The sequence below is a fragment of the Salvelinus alpinus genome, chromosome 34, assembly GCF_045679555.1.
Source record: "Salvelinus alpinus chromosome 34, SLU_Salpinus.1, whole genome shotgun sequence".
In the NCBI taxonomy this organism is placed as follows: domain Eukaryota; kingdom Metazoa; phylum Chordata; class Actinopteri; order Salmoniformes; family Salmonidae; genus Salvelinus; species Salvelinus alpinus.
In genome coordinates, this window is record NC_092119.1 from 6,462,295 (window position 1) to 6,483,071 (window position 20,777).

At 50.5% G+C, this 20,777-nt stretch overlaps 1 protein-coding gene across 7 annotated transcripts in view; it reads right to left on the minus strand.

Moving 5' to 3' along the window:
* atrn (attractin) overlaps positions 1–20,777 on the minus strand; it is a 293,535-nt gene that overhangs the window by 237,176 nt on the left and 35,582 nt on the right. For all 7 annotated transcript variants that reach the window (XR_011672583.1, XM_071382288.1, XM_071382287.1 and 4 more), the window contains exons 3-5: positions 19,355–19,468; positions 4,954–5,082; positions 1,716–1,918 (exon numbers count right to left, since the gene is read on the minus strand). Coding sequence is in view for 6 of the 7 variants with exons in the window: in XM_071382288.1 (XP_071238389.1) it covers positions 1,716–1,918; positions 4,954–5,082; positions 19,355–19,468 (446 nt within the window). In the remaining variant the exon portion in view is untranslated. The remainder of the gene's footprint in view (positions 1–1,715; positions 1,919–4,953; positions 5,083–19,354; positions 19,469–20,777) is intronic.

Sequence of the window (20,777 nt, forward strand, 5' to 3'; positions counted from 1 at the left end):
ATACAGCTGGTATTATAGGCTACATTCCTTAGTATTATAGATACAGCTGGTATTATAGACTACATTCCTTAGTATTATAGATACAGCTGGTATTATAGACTACATTCCTTAGTATTATAGATACAACTGGTATTACTACAGGCTACATTCCTTAGTATTATAGATACAGCTGGTATTATAGACTACATTCCTTAGTATTATAGATACAGCTGGTATTATAAACTACATTCCTTAGTATTATAGATACAGCTGGTATTACTACAGGCTACATTCCTTAGTATTATAGATACAGCTGGTATTATAGACTACATTCCTTAGTATTATAGATACAGCTGGTATTATAGGCTACATTCCTTAGTATTATAGATACAGCTGGTATTATAGACTACATTCCTTAGTATTATAGATACAGCTGGTATTATAGACTACATTCCTTAGTATTATAGATACAGCTGGTATTATAGGCTACATTCCTTAGTATTATAGATACAGCTGGTATTATAGGCTACATTCCTTAGTATTATAGATACAGCTGGTATTATAGACTACATTCCTTAGTATTATAGATACAGCTGGTATTATAGGCTACATTCCTTAGTATTATAGATACAGCTGTTATTATAGGCTACATTCCTTAGTATTATAGATACAGCTGGTATTATAGACTACATTCCTTAGTATTATAGATACAGCTGGTATTATAGACTACATTCCTTAGTATTATAGATACAGCTGGTATGATAGACTACATTCCTTAGTATTATAGATACAGCTGGTATTATAGTCTACATTCCTTAGTATTATAGATACAGCTGGTATTATAGACTACATTCCTTAGTATTATAGATACAGCTGGTATTATAGGCTACATTCCTTAGTATTATAGATACAGCTGGTATTATAGGCTACATTCCTTAGTATTATAGATACAGCTGGTATTATAGACTACATTCCTTAGTAGTATAGATACAGCTGGTATTATAGGCTACATTCCTTAGTATTATAGATACACGTCATCTCTCTGTTCACACTCAGTCAATAAAGGACAGGAGGGACACACGTCTGGAATAAATCAGCATGTATTCCAAATGGCACCATAACTCCCTATATAGTGCACTACTTTAGACCAAGGCCCATAGGGAGTCATTTGTGACCAAGGTCCATAGGGACTCATTTGTGACCAAGGTCCATAGGGAGCCATTTGTGACCAAGGTCCATAGGGAGTAATTTGTGACCAAGGTCCATAGGGAGTCATTTGTGATGCTCTCACCGTTTCCATTCAGTGAGGGACAATACCAGCTAGTTAATAGGTAATGTATTAATTAATAGGTAATGTATTAGCCCAGGGATATGAACAGCAGGTATTTGTTTTGGCCTAAATGTTGGAATTAAACTGCTGACAGTACAATAGTCAAATGAATACATCATCGCCTGGAAGGTCATTGCCAATGCGTTTCCGTGGCTTTTTATGAGGTATTCAACAACAACATGGACGTAAGGCAAACTAATAATCTAATAGTGTGTCGGTAAAATAGGGCAATATGACACACACACACACACACACACACACACACACACACACACACACACACACACACACACACACACACACACACACACACACACACACACACACACACACACACACACACACACACACACACACACACACACACACGTGTGTATCAGTAGTTGAAGATAGAGACGGTGCCCACCTTGCCACCCAGGCTGGCATCGACATGTCTTTGTGTCCTGAAGGCAGTGTCCCCTGGCAGGCCAACCACAGTCTGACAGGCAGTAAGGGACATCACAGGCCTCGCCCTTCCAGTTGGATTCACAGTCACAATAAACAGCAGCTGTTGAGTTCCCCACGCGACACTCCCCTCGGCCAGAACAGTTGTTAGGACACGTGTTCACACTGGGGAGGGGGGAGAGGGGTGAAAGAGGGGGGGAGAGAGAGGTGAAAGAGGGGGGGAGAGAGAGAGGTGAAAGGGGGGAGGAAGAGAGAGGTGAAAGGGGGGAGAGAGAGAGAGGTGAAAGGGGGGAGGAAGAGAGAGGTGAAAGGGGGGAGAGAGAGAGAGGTGAAAGGGGGGAGGAAGAGAGAGGTGAAAGGGGGGAGAGAGAGAGAGGTGAAAAGGGGGAGGAAGAGAGAGGTGAAAGGGGGGAGAGGTGAAAGAGGGGGAGAGAGATGTGAAAGGGGGGGAGAGAGGTGAAAGGGGGGAGAGAGGTGAAAGGGGGGAGAGAGAGAGATGTGAAAGGGGGAGAGAGAGAGATGTGAAAGGGGGGAGAGAGAGAGATGTGAAAGGGGGGAGAGAGAGAGGTGAAAGGGGGGAGAGAGAGGTGAAAGGGGAGAGAGAGAGATGTGAAAGGGGGGAGAGAGAGAGATGTGAAAGGGGGAGAGAGAGAGAGGTGAAAGGGGGGAGAGAGAGGTGAAAGGGGGGAGAGAGTGGTGAAAGGGGGGAGAGAGAGAGGTGAAAGGGGGGAGAGAGAGAGGTGAAAGGGGGGAGAGAGAGAGGTGAAAGGGGGGAGAGAGAGAGGTGAAAGGGGGGAGAGAGAGAGAGATAAAGACAAGGGGTAGGAAAGACAACGATGGATGGATGAGATTAGAAGGTACATAAATATACTCACTGACTGTTTCAAGTTTAATTCTGTATGCTAATGAGGAGACAAAAAGGGGTTTATAATATAAAAACTCTACAAACATCAAATACTGCACAATGTAGAAGAATTACAGCAATACACGAGGGATTGAAAGCTGGGATAAACTAGAGCAAACTCCGGAGAACATAATATTTTGGAGCGAGACAGTCGACAAAGAGGTTGTGTTAAATGTTGTTCAGGCAGCAGCAGTCGAACTGTTTGATGTTTGGGCTCTTTGAGACATCACAGAGAGAGAGACTGGGGGACCCGAGGCGCTTTCTTTTATCCGTTTCTCAGCACAACTTGAATCGTATCATCATGGCGACGGGGCCAGTACCCAGCAGAACTCTGGGTAGTTTGTGTCGTGCCCTTTAAAAGATGTTGGGGGTCAAGGCTAACAAGCCTGATTAACTAACTTTGTTCTCTCTTCCTGCTACTCCCTTTTATATTTAGTAATCCAGTTTACAAAACAAAGTGGCACTTTTCCTCTTTTGGTAAAGAGCTACTATAGCTACTGGCTGTGCCTGTAACTAAGAAGAGGCCCTGCGAGGCCAGGTTGCCCTGTTACTAAGAAGAGGCCCTGCGAGGCCAGGTTGCCCTGTAACTAAGAAAAGGCCCTGCGAGGCCAGGTTGCCCTGTTACTAAGAAGAGGCCCTGCGAGGCCAGGTTGCCCTGTTACTAAGAAAAGGCCCTGCGAGGCCAGGTCCCCCTGTTACTAAGAAAAGGCCCTGCGAGGCCAGGTTGCCCTGTTACTAAGAAGAGGCCCTGCGAGGCCAGGTTGCCCTGTTACTAAAAAGAGGCCCTGCGAGGCCAGGTTGCCCTGTAACTAAGAAAAGGCCCTGCGAGGCCAGGTCCCCCTGTTACTAAGAAAAGGCCCTGCGAGGCCAGGTTGCCCTGTTACTAAGAAGAGGCCCTGCGAGGCCAGGTTGCCCTGTTACTAAGAAAAGGCCCTGCGAGGCCAGGTTGCCCTGTTACTAAGAAAAGGCCCTGCGAGGCCAGGTCCCCCTGTTACTAAGAAAAGGCCCTGCGAGGCCAGGTTGCCCTGTTACTAAGAAGAGGCCCTGCGAGGCCAGGTTGCCCTGTTACTAAGAAGAGGCCCTGCGAGGCCAGGTTGCCCTGTAACTAAGAAAAGGCCCTGCGAGGCCAGGTCCCCCTGTTACTAAGAAAAGGCCCTGCGAGGCCAGGTTGCCCTGTTACTAAGAAGAGGCCCTGCGAGGCCAGGTTGCCCTGTTACTAAGAAAAGGCCCTGCGAGGCCAGGTCCCCCTGTTACTAAGAAGAGGCCCTGCGAGGCCAGGTTGCCCTGTTACTAAGAAGAGGCCCTGCGAGGCCAGGTTGCCCTGTTACTAAGAAGAGGCCCTGCGAGGCCAGGTTGCCCTGTAACTAAGAAGAGGCCCTGCGAGGCCAGGTTCCCCTGTTAATAAGAAGAGGCCCTGCGAGGACAGGTCCCCCTGTTACTAAGAAGAGGCCCTGCGAGGCCAGGTTGCCCTGTTACTAAGAAGAGGCCCTGTGAGGCCAAACTCCCCTGTTACTAAGAAGAGGCCCTGCGAGGCCAAACTCCCCTGTTACTAAGAAGAGGCCCTGCGAGGCCAAACTCACCTGTTACTAAGAAGAGGCCCTGCGAGGCCAGACTCACCTGTTACTAAGAAGAGGCCCTGCGAGGCCAGGTTGCCCTGTTACTAAGAAGAGGCCCTGTGAGGCCAAACTCCCCTGTTACTAAGAGGCCCTGCGAGGCCAAACTCACCTGTTACTAAGAGGCCCTGCGAGGCCAAACTGAATGAGATGTTAAACACATTCAGGTTATAAGGTCAGGGGTTAGAGGCCAGGGGTAAAGGGTTACTTGTATGAAACGTTGAACACAGGTTATAGGGTCAGGGATTAAGGGTTAGAGGTCAGAGGTTAAGGGTCAGAGGTTAAGAGTTAGAGGTCAGGGGTTGAGGGTTAGAGGTCAGGGGTTGAGGGTTACCTATACGAGATGTTGAAGCCGGTCAGGTTATAAGGTCAGGGGTCAGGGGTTGAGGGTTACCTATACGAGATGTTGAAGCCGGTCAGGTTATAAGGTCAGGGGTCAGGGGTTGAGGGTTACCTATATGAGATGTTGAAGCCGGTCAGGTTATAAGGTCAGGGGTTAAGGGTCAGAGGTCAGGGGTTAAGGGTCAGAGGTCAGGGGTTGAGGGTTACCTATACGAGATGTTGAAGCCGGTCAGGTTATAAGGTCAGGGGTCAGGGGTTGAGGGTTACCTATACGAGATGTTGAAGCCGGTCAGGTTATAAGGTCAGGGGTTAAGGGTCAGAGGTCAGGGGTTGAGGGTTACCTATATGAGATGTTGAAGCCGGTCAGGTTATAAGCAGCGTCACTGAAGAAGTGGAGGAGGGCGTAACCAGACTGTGACACCACTTCCGGAACCGTCTCGTTGCCATAGCGCTCAGGAACTATCAATCCACTGCAACAAGGACGAACACACATCAAAACATGACATCCATACATCTCCCGTAGCAACATTAGGCAGGTTAATCAAGGATCAATTACAAAACAAGTTATAAAAGTTGACAGAACAGTTCACATACAACGCGGGAAGACCGCACTGAGGAGCAGATGTCGTGACCCCTACAGGCCTCTAATAGTCCTTAGGTATCAACTCCTGGTTTACCCCAGATTACCAGGTCGTTACTGAGGAGCAGATGTCTAGGGTCATGACCCCTACAGGCCTCTAATAGTCCTTAGGTATCAACTCCTGGTTTACCCCAGATTACCAGGTCGTTACTGAGGAGCAGATGTCTAGGGTCATGACCCCTACATTTACCCCAGATTACCAGGTCGTTACTGAGGAGCAGATGTCTAGGGTCATGACCCCTACAGGCCTCTAACAGTCCTTAGGTATCAACTCCTGGTTTACCCCAGATTACCAGGTCGTTACTGAGGAGCAGATGTCTAGGGTCATGACCCCTACAGGCCTCTAACAGTCCTTAGGTATCAACTCCTGGTTTACCCCAGATTACCAGGTCGTTACTGAGGAGCAGATGTCTAGGGTCATGACCCCTACAGGCCTCTAACAGTCCTTAGGTATCAACTCCTGGTTTACCCCAGATTACCAGGTCGTTACTGAGGAGCAGATGTCTAGGGTCATGACCCCTACAGGCCTCTAACAGTCCTTAGGTATCAACTCCTGGTTTACCCCAGATTACCAGGTCGTTACTGAGGAGCAGATGTCTAGGGTCATGACCCCTACAGGCCTCTAACAGTCCTTAGGTATCAACTCCTGGTTTACCCCAGATTACCAGGTCGTTACTGAGGAGCAGATGTCTAGGGTCATGACCCCTACAGGCCTCTAACAGTCCTTAGGTATCAACTCCTGGTTTACCCCAGATTACCAGGTCGTTACTGAGGAGCAGATGTCTAGGGTCATGACCCCTACAGGCCTCTAATAGTCCTTAGGTATCAACTCCTGGTTTACCCCAGATTACCAGGTCGTTACTGAGGAGCAGATGTCTAGGGTCATGACCCCTACAGGCCTCTAATAGTCCTTAGGTATCAACTCCTGGTTTACCCCAGATTACCAGGTCGTTACTGAGGAGCAGATGTCTAGGGTCGTGACCCCTACAGGCCTCTAATAGTCCTTAGGTATCAACTCCTGGTTTACCCCAGATTACCAGGTCGTTACTGAGGAGCAGATGTCTAGGGTCGTGACCCCTACAGGCCTCTAACAGTCCTTAGGTATCAACTCCTGGTTTACCCCAGATTACCAGGTCGTTACTGAGGAGCAGATGTCTAGGGTCATGACCCCTACAGGCCTCTAATAGTCCTTAGGTATCAACTCCTGGTTTACCCCAGATTACCAGGTCGTTACTGAGGAGCAGATGTCTAGGGTCATGACCCCTACAGGCCTCTAATAGTCCTTAGGTATCAACTCCTGGTTTACCCCAGATTACCAGGTCGTTACTGAGGAGCAGATGTCTAGGATCATGACCCCTACAGGCCTCTAATAGTCCTTAGGTATCAACTCCTGGTTTACCCCAGATTACCAGGTCGTTACTGAGGAGCAGATGTCTAGGGTCATGACCCCTACAGGCCTCTAACAGTCCTTAGGTATCAACTCCTGATTTACCCCAGATTACCAGGTCGTTACTGAGGAGCAGATGTCTAGGGTCATGACCCCTACAGGCCTCTAACAGTCCTTAGGTATCAACTCCTGATTTACCCCAGATTACCAGGTCGTTACTGAGGAGCAGATGTCTAGGGTCATGACCCCTACAGGCCTCTAACAGTCCTTAGGTATCAACTCCTGGTTTACCCCAGATTACCAGGTCGTTACTGAGGAGCAGATGTCTAGGGTCATGACCCCTACAGGCCTCTAACAGTCCTTAGGTATCAACTCCTGGTTTACCCCAGATTACCAGGTCGTTACTGAGGAGCAGATGTCTAGGGTCATGACCCCTACAGGCCTCTAATAGTCCTTAGGTATCAACTCCTGGTTTACCCCAGATTACCAGGTCGTTACTGAGGAGCAGATGTCTAGGGTCATGACCCCTACAGGCCTCTAACAGTCCTTAGGTATCAACTCCTGGTTTACCCCAGATTACCAGGTCGTTACTGAGGAGCAGATGTCTAGGGTCATGACCCCTACAGGCCTCTAATAGTCCTTAGGTATCAACTCCTGATTTACCCCAGATTACCAGGTCGTTACTGAGGAGCAGATGTCTAGGATCATGACCCCTACAGGCCTCTAATAGTCCTTAGGTATCAACTCCTGGTTTACCCCAGATTACCAGGTCGTTACTGAAGAGCAGATGTCTAGGGTCATGACCCCTACAGGCCTCTAATAGTCCTTAGGTATCAACTCCTGGTTTACCCCAGATTACCAGGTCGTTACTGAGGAGCAGATGTCTAGGGTCATGACCCCTACAGGCCTCTAATAGTCCTTAGGTATCAACTCCTGGTTTACCCCAGATTACCAGGTCGTTACTGAGGAGCAGATGTCTAGGGTCATGACCCCTACAGGCCTCTAACAGTCCTTAGGTATCAACTCCTGGTTTACCCCAGATTACCAGGTCGTTACTGAGGAGCAGATGTCTAGGGTCATGACCCCTACAGGCCTCTAATAGTCCTTAGGTATCAACTCCTGGTTTACCCCAGATTACCAGGTCGTTACTGAGGAGCAGATGTCTAGGGTCATGACCCCTACAGGCCTCTAATAGTCCTTAGGTATCAACTCCTGGTTTACCCCAGATTACCAGGTCGTTACTGAGGAGCAGATGTCTAGGGTCATGACCCCTACAGGCCTCTAACAGTCCTTAGGTATCAACTCCTGATTTACCCCAGATTACCAGGTCGTTACTGAGGAGCAGATGTCTAGGGTCATGACCCCTACAGGCCTCTAATAGTCCTTAGGTATCAACTCCTGATTTACCCCAGATTACCAGGTCGTTACTGAGGAGCAGATGTCTAGGGTCATGACCCCTACAGGCCTCTAACAGTCCTTAGGTATCAACTCCTGATTTACCCCAGATTACCAGGTCGTTACTGAGGAGCAGATGTCTAGGGTCATGACCCCTACAGGCCTCTAACAGTCCTTAGGTATCAACTCCTGGTTTACCCCAGATTACCAGGTCGTTACTGAGGAGCAGATGTCTAGGGTCATGACCCCTACAGGCCTCTAACAGTCCTTAGGTATCAACTCCTGGTTTACCCCAGATTACCAGGTCGTTACTGAGGAGCAGATGTCTAGGGTCATGACCCCTACAGGCCTCTAACAGTCCTTAGGTATCAACTCCTGGTTTACCCCAGATTACCAGGTCGTTACTGAGGAGCAGATGTCTAGGGTCATGACCCCTACAGGCCTCTAACAGTCCTTAGGTATCAACTCCTGGTTTACCCCAGATTACCAGGTCGTTACTGAGGAGCAGATGTCTAGGGTCATGACCCCTACAGGCCTCTAATAGTCCTTAGGTATCAACTCCTGATTTACCCCAGATTACCAGGTCGTTACTGAGGAGCAGATGTCTAGGATCATGACCCCTACAGGCCTCTAATAGTCCTTAGGTATCAACTCCTGGTTTACCCCAGATTACCAGGTCGTTACTGAGGAGCAGATGTCTAGGGTCATGACCCCTACAGGCCTCTAACAGTCCTTAGGTATCAACTCCTGATTTACCCCAGATTACCAGGTCGTTACTGAGGAGCAGATGTCTAGGGTCATGACCCCTACAGGCCTCTAACAGTCCTTAGGTATCAACTCCTGATTTACCCCAGATTACCAGGTCGTTACTGAGGAGCAGATGTCTAGGGTCATGACCCCTACAGGCCTCTAACAGTCCTTAGGTATCAACTCCTGGTTTACCCCAGATTACCAGGTCGTTACTGAGGAGCAGATGTCTAGGGTCATGACCCCTACAGGCCTCTAACAGTCCTTAGGTATCAACTCCTGGTTTACCCCAGATTACCAGGTCGTTACTGAGGAGCAGATGTCTAGGGTCATGACCCCTACAGGCCTCTAACAGTCCTTAGGTATCAACTCCTGGTTTACCCCAGATTACCAGGTCGTTACTGAGGAGCAGATGTCTAGGGTCATGACCCCTACAGGCCTCTAACAGTCCTTAGGTATCAACTCCTGGTTTACCCCAGATTACCAGGTCGTTACTGAGGAGCAGATGTCTAGGGTCATGACCCCTACAGGCCTCTAATAGTCCTTAGGTATCAACTCCTGGTTTACCCCAGATTACCAGGTCGTTACTGAGGAGCAGATGTCTAGGGTCGTGACCCCTACAGGCCTCTAACAGTCCTTAGGTATCAACTCCTGGTTTACCCCAGATTACCAGGTCGTTACTGAGGAGCAGATGTCTAGGGTCATGACCCCTACAGGCCTCTAATAGTCCTTAGGTATCAACTCCTGGTTTACCCCAGATTACCAGGTCGTTACTGAGGAGCAGATGTCTAGGGTCATGACCCCTACAGGCCTCTAATAGTCCTTAGGTATCAACTCCTGGTTTACCCCAGATTACCAGGTCGTTACTGAGGAGCAGATGTCTAGGGTCATGACCCCTACAGGCCTCTAATAGTCCTTAGGTATCAACTCCTGGTTTACCCCAGATTACCAGGTCGTTACTGAGGAGCAGATGTCTAGGGTCATGACCCCTACAGGCCTCTAATAGTCCTTAGGTATCAACTCCTGGTTTACCCCAGATTACCAGGTCGTTACTGAGGAGCAGATGTCTAGGGTCATGACCCCTACAGGCCTCTAATAGTCCTTAGGTATCAACTCCTGGTTTACCCCAGATTACCAGGTCGTTACTGAGGAGCAGATGTCTAGGGTCATGACCCCTACAGGCCTCTAATAGTCCTTAGGTATCAACTCCTGGTTTACCCCAGATTACCAGGTCGTTACTGAGGAGCAGATGTCTAGGGTCATGACCCCTACAGGCCTCTAATAGTCCTTAGGTATCAACTCCTGGTTTACCCCAGATTACCAGGTCGTTACTGAGGAGCAGATGTCTAGGGTCATGACCCCTACAGGCCTCTAATAGTCCTTAGGTATCAACTCCTGGTTTACCCCAGATTACCAGGTCGTTACTGAGGAGCAGATGTCTAGGGTCATGACCCCTACAGGCCTCTAACAGTCCTTAGGTATCAACTCCTGGTTTACCCCAGATTACCAGGTCGTTACTGAGGAGCAGATGTCTAGGGTCATGACCCCTACAGGCCTCTAATAGTCCTTAGGTATCAACTCCTGGTTTACCCCAGATTACCAGGTCGTTACTGAGGAGCAGATGTCTAGGGTCATGACCCCTACAGGCCTCTAACAGTCCTTAGGTATCAACTCCTGGTTTACCCCAGATTACCAGGTCGTTACTGAGGAGCAGATGTCTAGGGTCGTGACCCCTACAGGCCTCTAATAGTCCTTAGGTATCAACTCCTGGTTTACCCCAGATTACCAGGTCGTTACTGAGGAGCAGATGTCTAGGGTCGTGACCCCTACAGGCCTCTAATAGTCCTTAGGTATCAACTCCTGGTTTACCCCAGATTACCAGGTCGTTACTGAGGAGCAGATGTCTAGGGTCGTGACCCCTACAGGCCTCTAACAGTCCTTAGGTATCAACTCCTGGTTTACCCCAGATTACCAGGTCGTTACTGAGGAGCAGATGTCTAGGGTCGTGACCCCTACAGGCCTCTAACAGTCCTTAGGTATCAACTCCTGGTTTACCCCAGATTACCAGGTCGTTACTGAGGAGCAGATGTCTAGGATCATGACCCCTACAGGCCTCTAACAGTCCTTAGGTATCAACTCCTGGTTTACCCCAGATTACCAGGTCGTTACTGAGGAGCAGATGTCTAGGATCATGACCCCTACAGGCCTCTAATAGTCCTTAGGTATCAACTCCTGGTTTACCCCAGATTACCAGGTCGTTACTGAGGAGCAGATGTCTAGGGTCGTGACCCCTACAGGCCTCTAACAGTCCTTAGGTATCAACTCCTGGTTTACCCCAGATTACCAGGTCGTTACTGAGGAGCAGATGTCTAGGGTCATGACCCCTACAGGCCTCTAATAGTCCTTAAGTATCAACTCCTGGTTTACCCCAGATTACCAGGTCGTTACTGAGGAGCAGATGTCTAGGGTCATGACCCCTACAGGCCTCTAATAGTCCTTAGGTATCAACTCCTGGTTTACCCCAGATTACCAGGTCGTTACTGAGGAGCAGATGTCTAGGGTCATGACCCCTACAGGCCTCTAATAGTCCTTAGGTATCAACTCCTGGTTTACCCCAGATTACCAGGTCGTTACTGAGGAGCAGATGTCTAGGGTCATGACCCCTACAGGCCTCTAACAGTCCTTAGGTATCAACTCCTGGTTTACCCCAGATTACCAGGTCGTTACTGAGGAGCAGATGTCTAGGGTCGTGACCCCTACAGGCCTCTAACAGTCCTTAGGTATCAACTCCTGGTTTACCCCAGATTACCAGGTCGTTACTGAGGAGCAGATGTCTAGGGTCATGACCCCTACAGGCCTCTAATAGTCCTTAGGTATCAACTCCTGGTTTACCCCAGATTACCAGGTCGTTACTGAGGAGCAGATGTCTAGGGTCATGACCCCTACAGGCCTCTAACAGTCCTTAGGTATCAACTCCTGGTTTACCCCAGATTACCAGGTCGTTACTGAGGAGCAGATGTCTAGGGTCATGACCCCTACAGGCCTCTAATAGTCCTTAGGTATCAACTCCTGGTTTACCCCAGATTACCAGGTCGTTACTGAGGAGCAGATGTCTAGGGTCATGACCCCTACAGGCCTCTAACAGTCCTTAGGTATCAACTCCTGGTTTACCCCAGATTACCAGGTCGTTACTGAGGAGCAGATGTCTAGGGTCGTGACCCCTACAGGCCTCTAACAGTCCTTAGGTATCAACTCCTGGTTTACCCCAGATTACCAGGTCGTTACTGAGGAGCAGATGTCTAGGGTCGTGACCCCTACAGGCCTCTAATAGTCCTTAGGTATCAACTCCTGGTTTACCCCAGATTACCAGGTCGTTACTGAGGAGCAGATGTCTAGGGTCATGACCCCTACAGGCCTCTAATAGTCCTTAGGTATCAACTCCTGGTTTACCCCAGATTACCAGGTCGTTACTGAGGAGCAGATGTCTAGGGTCATGACCCCTACAGGCCTCTAATAGTCCTTAGGTATCAACTCCTGGTTTACCCCAGATTACCAGGTCGTTACTGAGGAGCAGATGTCTAGGGTCATGACCCCTACAGGCCTCTAATAGTCCTTAGGTATCAACTCCTGATTTACCCCAGATTACCAGGTCGTTACTGAGGAGCAGATGTCTAGGATCATGACCCCTACAGGCCTCTAATAGTCCATTCTTAGGTAACAACTCCTGGTTTACCCCAGATTACCAGGTCGTTACTGAGTACTCTCCCTCCTCTGCACATCTCTCACACGTCTGTATATACAGAGTTCAGGTCTGATGAAACCTTTGAGACATGGATATAAATGGGCACCCTACTCTGCCCTGCTGCGTTATCTCAGCAGACACATACCTACTGCTGTTTTCATCCTTCCCCTTCACATTGTGAGAACTCCACTTGGTTTAGCCTACTTGGATGTACTCTGTCTCTCCCACGGCCCGGTGATGAGCTTGTCTCCCTGCCGGCGTTCCACCAGCCTGTACTGGGACACTACACGAACCTCCCGGCGTTCCACCAGCCTGTACTGGGACACTACACAAACCTCCCGGCTTTCCATCAGCCTGTACTGGGACACTACACGAACCTCCCGGCTTTCCACCAGCCTGTACTGGGACACTACATGTAGCTCCCGGCTTTCCACCAGCCTGTGCCTGGGACACTACACGAACCTCCCGGCTTTCCACCAGCCTGTACTGGGACACTACACCAACCTCCCGGCTTTCCACCAGCCTGTACTGGGACACTACATGAACCTCCCGGCTTTCCACCAGCCTGTACTGGGACACTACACGAACCTCCCGGCTTTCCACCAGCCTGTACTGGGACACTACACCAACCTCCCGGCTTTCCACCAGCCTGTACTGGGACACTACATGTAGCCTCCCGGCTTTCCACCAGCCTGTACTGGGACACTACACGAACCTCCCGGCTTTCCACCAGCCTGTACTGGGACACTACACGAACCTCCCGGCTTTCCACCAGCCTGTACTGAGACACTACATGAACCTCCCGGCTTTCCACCAGCCTGTACTGGGACACTACACAAACCTCCCGGCTTTCCACCAGCCTGTACTGGGACACAACACGAACCTCCCGGCTTTCCACCAGCCTGTACTGGGACACTACACGAACCTCCAGGCTTTCCACCAGCCTGTACTGGGACACTACACAAACCTCCCGGCTTTCCACCAGCCTGTACTGAGACAATACATGAACCTCCCGGCTTTCCACCAGCCTGTACTGAGACAATACATGAACCTCCCGGCTTTCCACCAGCCTGTACTGAGACAATACATGAACCTCCCGGCTTTCCACCAGCCTGTACTGAGACACTACATGAACCTCCCGGCTTTCCACCAGCCTGTACTGGGACACTACATAGACCTCCCGGCTTTCCACCAGCCTGTACTGGGACACTACACGAACCTCCCGGCTTTCCACCAGCCTGTACTGGGACACTACACGAACCTCCCGGCTTTCCACCAGCCTGTACTGGGACACTACAGGAACCTCCCGGCTTTCCACCAGCCTGTACTGGGACACTACACGAACCTCCCGGCTTTCCACCAGCCTGTACTGGGACACTACATGGACCTCCCGGCTTTCCACCAGCCTGTACTGGGACACTAATCGCATTGAGTAAGTCATTACTCTCTCCTTGCTGTTGTTATGCCTTGGTTGTGTTTATTGTGGGTCCTAGTGCTGGCTGGGTTCTAGTCTGTGGTTGTGTTTATTGTGGGTCCTAGTGCTGGCTGGGTTCTAGTCTGTGGTTGTGTTTATTGTGGGTCCTAGTGCTGGCTGGGTTCTAGTCTGTGGTTGTGTTTATTGTGGGTCCTAGTGCTGGCTGGGTTCTAGTCTGTGGTTGTGTTTATTGTGGGTCCTAGTGCTGGCTGGGTTCTAGTCTGTGGTTGTGTTTATTGTGGGTCCTAGTGCTGGCTGGGTTCTAGTCTGTGGTTGTGTTTATTGTGGGTCCTAGTGCTGGCTGGGTTCTAGTCTGTGGTTGTGTTTATTGTGGGTCCTAGTGCTGGCTGGGTTCTAGTCTGTGGTTGTGTTTATTGTGGGTCCTAGTGCTGGCTGGGTTCTAGTCTGTGGTTGTGTTTATTGTGGGTCCTAGTGCTGGCTGGGTTCTAGTCTGTGGTTGTGTTTATTGTGGGTCCTAGTGCTGGCTGAGACCTCTCACTGTTTGAGAAGGTTTGAATCCTAAGCAACATGTGTACACATTGTTGGAAGAACAATCCAACATTGCTCCTAAAGTAGGTCAAAGCTGTCAGCTGGAAAACCTCGGTAGAGCATGGGTGGAGTAGGCATTGTGGTGCTGTAAAACCTTGGTAGAGCATGGGTGGAGTAGGCATTGTGGTGCTGGAAAACCTTGGTAGGGCATGGGTGGAGTAGGGACTGTGGTGCTGTAAAACCTTGGTAGAGCATGGGTGGAGTAGGCATTGTGGTGCTGTAAAACCTTGGTGGAGCATGGGTGGAGTAGGCATTGTGGTGCTGGAAAACCTTGGTGGAGCATGGGTGAAGGAGGCATTGTGGTGCTGGAAAACCTTGGTGGAGCATGGGTGGAGTAGGCATTGTGGTGCTGGAAAACCTTGGTGGAGCATGGGTGGAGTAGGCATTGTGGTGCTGTAAAACCTTGGTGGAGCATGGGTGGAGTAGGCATTGTGGTGCTGTAAAACCTTGGTAGAGCATGGGTGGAGTAGGCATTGTGGTGCTGTAAAACCTTGGTGGAGCATGGGTGGAGTAGGCATTGTGGTGCTGTAAAACCTTGGTAGAGCATGGGTGGAGTAGGCATTGTGGTGCTGTAAAACCTTGGTAGAGCATGGGTGGAGTAGGCATTGTGGTGCTGTACAACCTTGGTAGAGCATGGGTGGAGTAGGCATTGTGGTGCTGTAAAACCTTGGTAGAGCATGGGTGGAGTAGGCATTGTGGTGCTGTAAAACCTTGGTAGAGCATGGGTGGAGTAGGCATTGTGGTGCTGTATAACCTTGGTAGAGCATGGGTGGAGTAGGCATTGTGGTGCTGTAAAACCTTGGTAGAGCATGGGTGGAGTAGGCATTGTGGTGCTGTATAACCTTGGTATAGCATGGGTGGAGTAGGCATTGTGGTGCTGTATAACCTTGGTAGAGGATGGGTGGAGTAGGCATTGTGGGGCTGTAAAACCTTGGTAGAGCATGGGTGGAGTAGGCATTGTGGTGCTGTATAACCTTGGTAGAGCATGGGTGGAGTAGGCATTGTGGTGCTGTAAAACCTTGGTAGAGCATGGGTGGAGTAGGCATTGTGGGGCTGTATAACCTTGGTAGAGCATGGGTGGAGTAGGCATTGTGGTGCTGTATAACCTTGGTAGAGCATGGGTGGAGTAGGCATTGTGGGGCTGTATAACCTTGGTAGAGCATGGGTGGAGTAGGCATTGTGGTGCTGTATAACCTTGGTATAGCATGGGTGGAGTAGGCATTGTGGTGCTGTATAACCTTGGTATAGCATGGGTGGAGTAGGCATTGTGGTGCTGTATAACCTTGGTATAGCATGGGTGGAGTAGGCATTGTGGTGCTGTATAACCTTGGTATAGCATGGGTGGAGTAGGCATTGTGGTGCTGTATAACCTTGGTATAGCATGGGTGGAGTAGGCATTGTGGTGCTGTATAACCTTGGTATAGCATGGGTGGAGTAGGCATTGTGGTGCTGTATAACCTTGGTATAGCATGGGTGGAGTAGGCATTGTGGTGCTGTATAACCTTGGTATAGCATGGGTGGAGTAGGCATTGTGGTGCTGTATAACCTTGGTATAGCATGGGTGGAGTAGGCATTGTGGTGCTGTATAACCTTGGTATAGCATGGGTGGAGTATGCATTGTGGTGCTGTATAACCTTGGTATAGCATGGGTGGAGTAGGCATTGTGGTGCTGTATAACCTTGGTATAGCATGGGTGGAGTAGGCATTGTGGTGCTGTATAACCTTGGTATAGCATGGGTGGAGTAGGCATTGTGGTGCTGTATAACCTTGGTATAGCATGGGTGGAGTAGGCATTGTGGTGCTGTATAACCTTGGTAGAGCATGGGTGGAGTAGGCATACAGCTCACCACCAACACCATACAGCTCACCACCACCATCATACAGCTCACCACCAACACCATACAGCTCACCACCACCATCATACAGCTCACCACCACCATCATACAGCTCACCACCACCATCATACAGCTCACCACCACCACCACCACCATACAGCTCCCCATCACCATCATACAGCTCACCACCACCACCATACAGCTCACCACCACCACCACCACCATAGAGCTCACCACCACCACCACCACCACCATACAGCTCACCACCACCATACAGCTCACCACCACCATCATACAGCTCACCACCACCACCACCACCATACAGCTCACCACCACCACCACCATACAACTCACCACCACCACCATACAGCTCACCACCACCACCACCATACAGCTCACCACCACCACCATCATACAGCTCACCACCACCACCATACAGCTCACCACCACCACCACCATACAACTCACCACCACCACCATACAGCTCACCACCACCACCACCATACAGCTCACCACCACCACCATCATACAGCTCACCACCACCACCACCATCATACAGCTCACCACCACCACCATACAGCTCACCACCACCACCACCATACAGCTCACCACCACCACCACCATACAACTCACCACCACCACCACCACCAGTTTACAATTGGCTCATTCATCCCCCTCCTCTCCCCTGTAACTATTCCCCAGGTCGTTGCTGCAAATGAGAACTTGTTCTCAGTCAACTTACCTGGTAAAATAACGGTAAAATAAAAAAATAAAAAAATAAAAAATACAGCTCACCACCACCATACAGCTCACCACCACCACCATACAGCTCACCACCACCACCATACAGCTCACCACCACCACCATACAGCTCACCACCACCATCATACAGCTCACCACCACCACCACCATACAGCTCACCACCACCACCATACAGCTCACCACCACCATCATACAGCTCACCACCACCACCATACAGCTCACCACCACCATCATACAGCTCACCACCACCACCACCATACAGCTCACCACCACCACCATACAGCTCACCACCACCACCATACAGCTCACCACCACCATCATACAGCTCACCACCACCACCACCACCATACAGCTCACCACCACCACCATACAGCTCACCACCACCATCATACAGCTCACCACCACCACCATACAGCTCACCACCACCACCATACAGCTCACCACCACCATCATACAGCTCACCACCACCACCACCATACAGCTCACCACCACCATCATACAGCTCACCACCAACACCATACAGCTCACCACCAGCATCATACAGCTCACCACCACCACCATACAGCTCACCACCACCATCATACAGCTCACCACCACCACCACCATACAGCTCACCACCACCACCATACAGCTCACCACCACCATCATACAGCTCACCACCACCACCACCATACAGCTCACCACCACCACCACCATACAGCTCACCACCACCACCATACAGCTCACCACCACCATCATACAGCTCACCACCACCACCATACAGCTCACCACCACCACCATACAGCTCACCACCACCATCATACAGCTCACCACCACCACCACCATACAGCTCACCACCACCACCATACAGCTCACCACCACCACCATACAGCTCACCACCACCACCATACAGCTCACCACCACCATCATACAGCTCACCACCACCACCACCATACAGCTCACCACCACCATCATACAGCTCACCACCACCACCATACAGCTCACCACCACCATCATACAGCTCACCACCACCACCACCATACAGCTCACCACCACCACCATACAGCTCACCACCACCATCATACAGCTCACCACCACCACCATACAGCTCACCACCACCACTATCATACAGCTCACCACCACCATCATACAGCTCACCACCACCACCATACAGCTCACCACCATCATACAGCTCACCACCACCATACAGCTCACCACCATCATACAGCTCACCACCACCACCATACAGCTCACCACCACCATCATACAGCTCACCACCAACACCATACAGCTCACCACCACCATCATACAGCTCACCACCAACACCATACAGCTCACCACCACCATCATACAGCTCACCACCACCACCATACAGCTCACCACCACCATCATACAGCTCACCACCACCACCACCATACAGCTCACCACCACCACCATACAGCTCACCACCACCACCATACAGCTCACCACCACCACCATACAGCTCACCACCACCACCACCATACAGCTCACCACCACCACCACCATACAGCTCACCACCACCACCACCATACAGCTCACCACCACCACCATACAGCTCACCACCACCACCATACAGCTCACCACCACCACCATACAGCTCACCACCACCACCATCATACAGCTCACCACCATCATACAGCTCACCACCATCATACAGCTCACCACCACCATCATACAGCTCACCACCACCATCATACAGCTCACCACCATCATCATACAGCTCACCACCATCATCATACAGCTCACCACCATCATACAGCTCACCACCACCACCACCACCATACAGCTCACCACCACCATCATACAGCTCACCACCATCATACAGCTCACCACCACCACCACCACCATACAGCTCACCACCACCACCATACAGCTCACCACCACCATCATACAGCTCACCACCACCATCATACAGCTCACCACCATCATACAGCTCACCACCATCATACAGCTCACCACCACCATCATACAGCTCACCACCACCACCATACAGCTCACCACCACCACCATACAGCTCACCACCATCATACAGCTCACCACCATACAGCTCACCACCACCACCACCATACAGCTCACCACCACCACCATACAGCTCACCACCATACAGCTCACCACCACCACCACCATACAGCTCACCACCACCACCACCACCATACAGCTCACCACCACCACCACCATACAGCTCACCACCATCGTCCTCCCTGTACGCACCTGAAGGCAGCCAGTAGAGGAGTGTAGATAGAGTCACCATCGTACACATACAGGTGGTCCCAGCTGCACTCTGTAGCAAAGTGGTCCAACCTCAGTCTGAGGATGCTGTTGGGCCTGCAGGACAGAGACAGAACACATTCAGGATGCTGTTGGGCCTGCAGGACAGAGACAGAACATGGCACTCTGACAGACAACTAAACATGGACAAACTCTGGTCTGGGGGCAGCTAGATAAACCTGGACGTGGTGAACAGCGTCTGGCTAGATAAACCTGGACGTGGTTGAACAGCGTCTGGCTAGATAAACCTACGGACGTGGCTGAACAGCGTCTGGCTAGATAAACCTGGACGTGGTTGAACAGCGTCTGGCTAGATAAACCTGGACGTGGGTGAACAGCGTCTGGCTAGATAAACCTGGACGTGGTTGAACAGCGTCTGGCTAGATAAACCTGGACGTGGTTGAACAGCGTCTGGCTAGATAAACCTGGACGTGGGTGAACAGCGTCTGGCTAGATAAACCTGGACGTGGTTGAACAGCGTCTGGCTAGATAAACCTGGACGTGGTTGAACAGCGTCTGGCTAGATAAACCTGGACGTGGTTGAACAGCGTCTGGCTAGATAAACCTGGACGTGGGTGAACAGCGTCTGGCTAGATAAACCTGGACGTGGTTGAACAGCGTCTGGCTAGATAAACCTACGAACGTGGCTGAACAGCGTCTGGCTAGATAAACCTGGACGTGGTTGAACAGCGTCTGGCTAGATAAACCTGGACGTGGGTGAACAGCGTCTGGCTAGATAAACCTGGACGTGGTTGAACAGCGTCTGGCTAGATAAACCTGGACGTGGTTGAACAGCGTCTGGCTAGATAAACCTGGACGTGGGTGAACAGCGTCTGGCTAGATAAACCTGGACGTGGTTGAACAGCGTCTGGCTAGATAAACCTGGACGTGGTTGAACAGCGTCTGGCTAGATAAACCTGGACGTGGTTGAACAGCGTCTGGCTAGATAAACCTGGACGTGGGTGAACAGCGTCTGGCTAGATAAACCTGGACGTGGTTGAACAGCGTCTGGCTAGATAAACCTGGACGTGGGTGAACAGCGTCTGGCTAGATAAACCTGGACGTGGTTGAACAGCGTCTGGCTAGATAAACCTGGACGTGGTTGAACAGCGTCTGGCTAGATAAACCTGGACGTGGGTGAACAGCGTCTGGCTAGATAAACCTGGACGTGGTTGAACAGCGTCTGGCTAGATAAACCTGGACGTGGGTGAACAGCGTCTGGCTAGATAAACCTGGACGTGGTTGAACAGCGTCTGGCTAGATAAACCTGGACGTGGTTGAACAGCGTCTGGCTAGATAAACCTGGACGTGGTTGACCAGCATCTGGCTAGATAAACCTGGACGTGGTTGAACAGCGTCTGGCTAG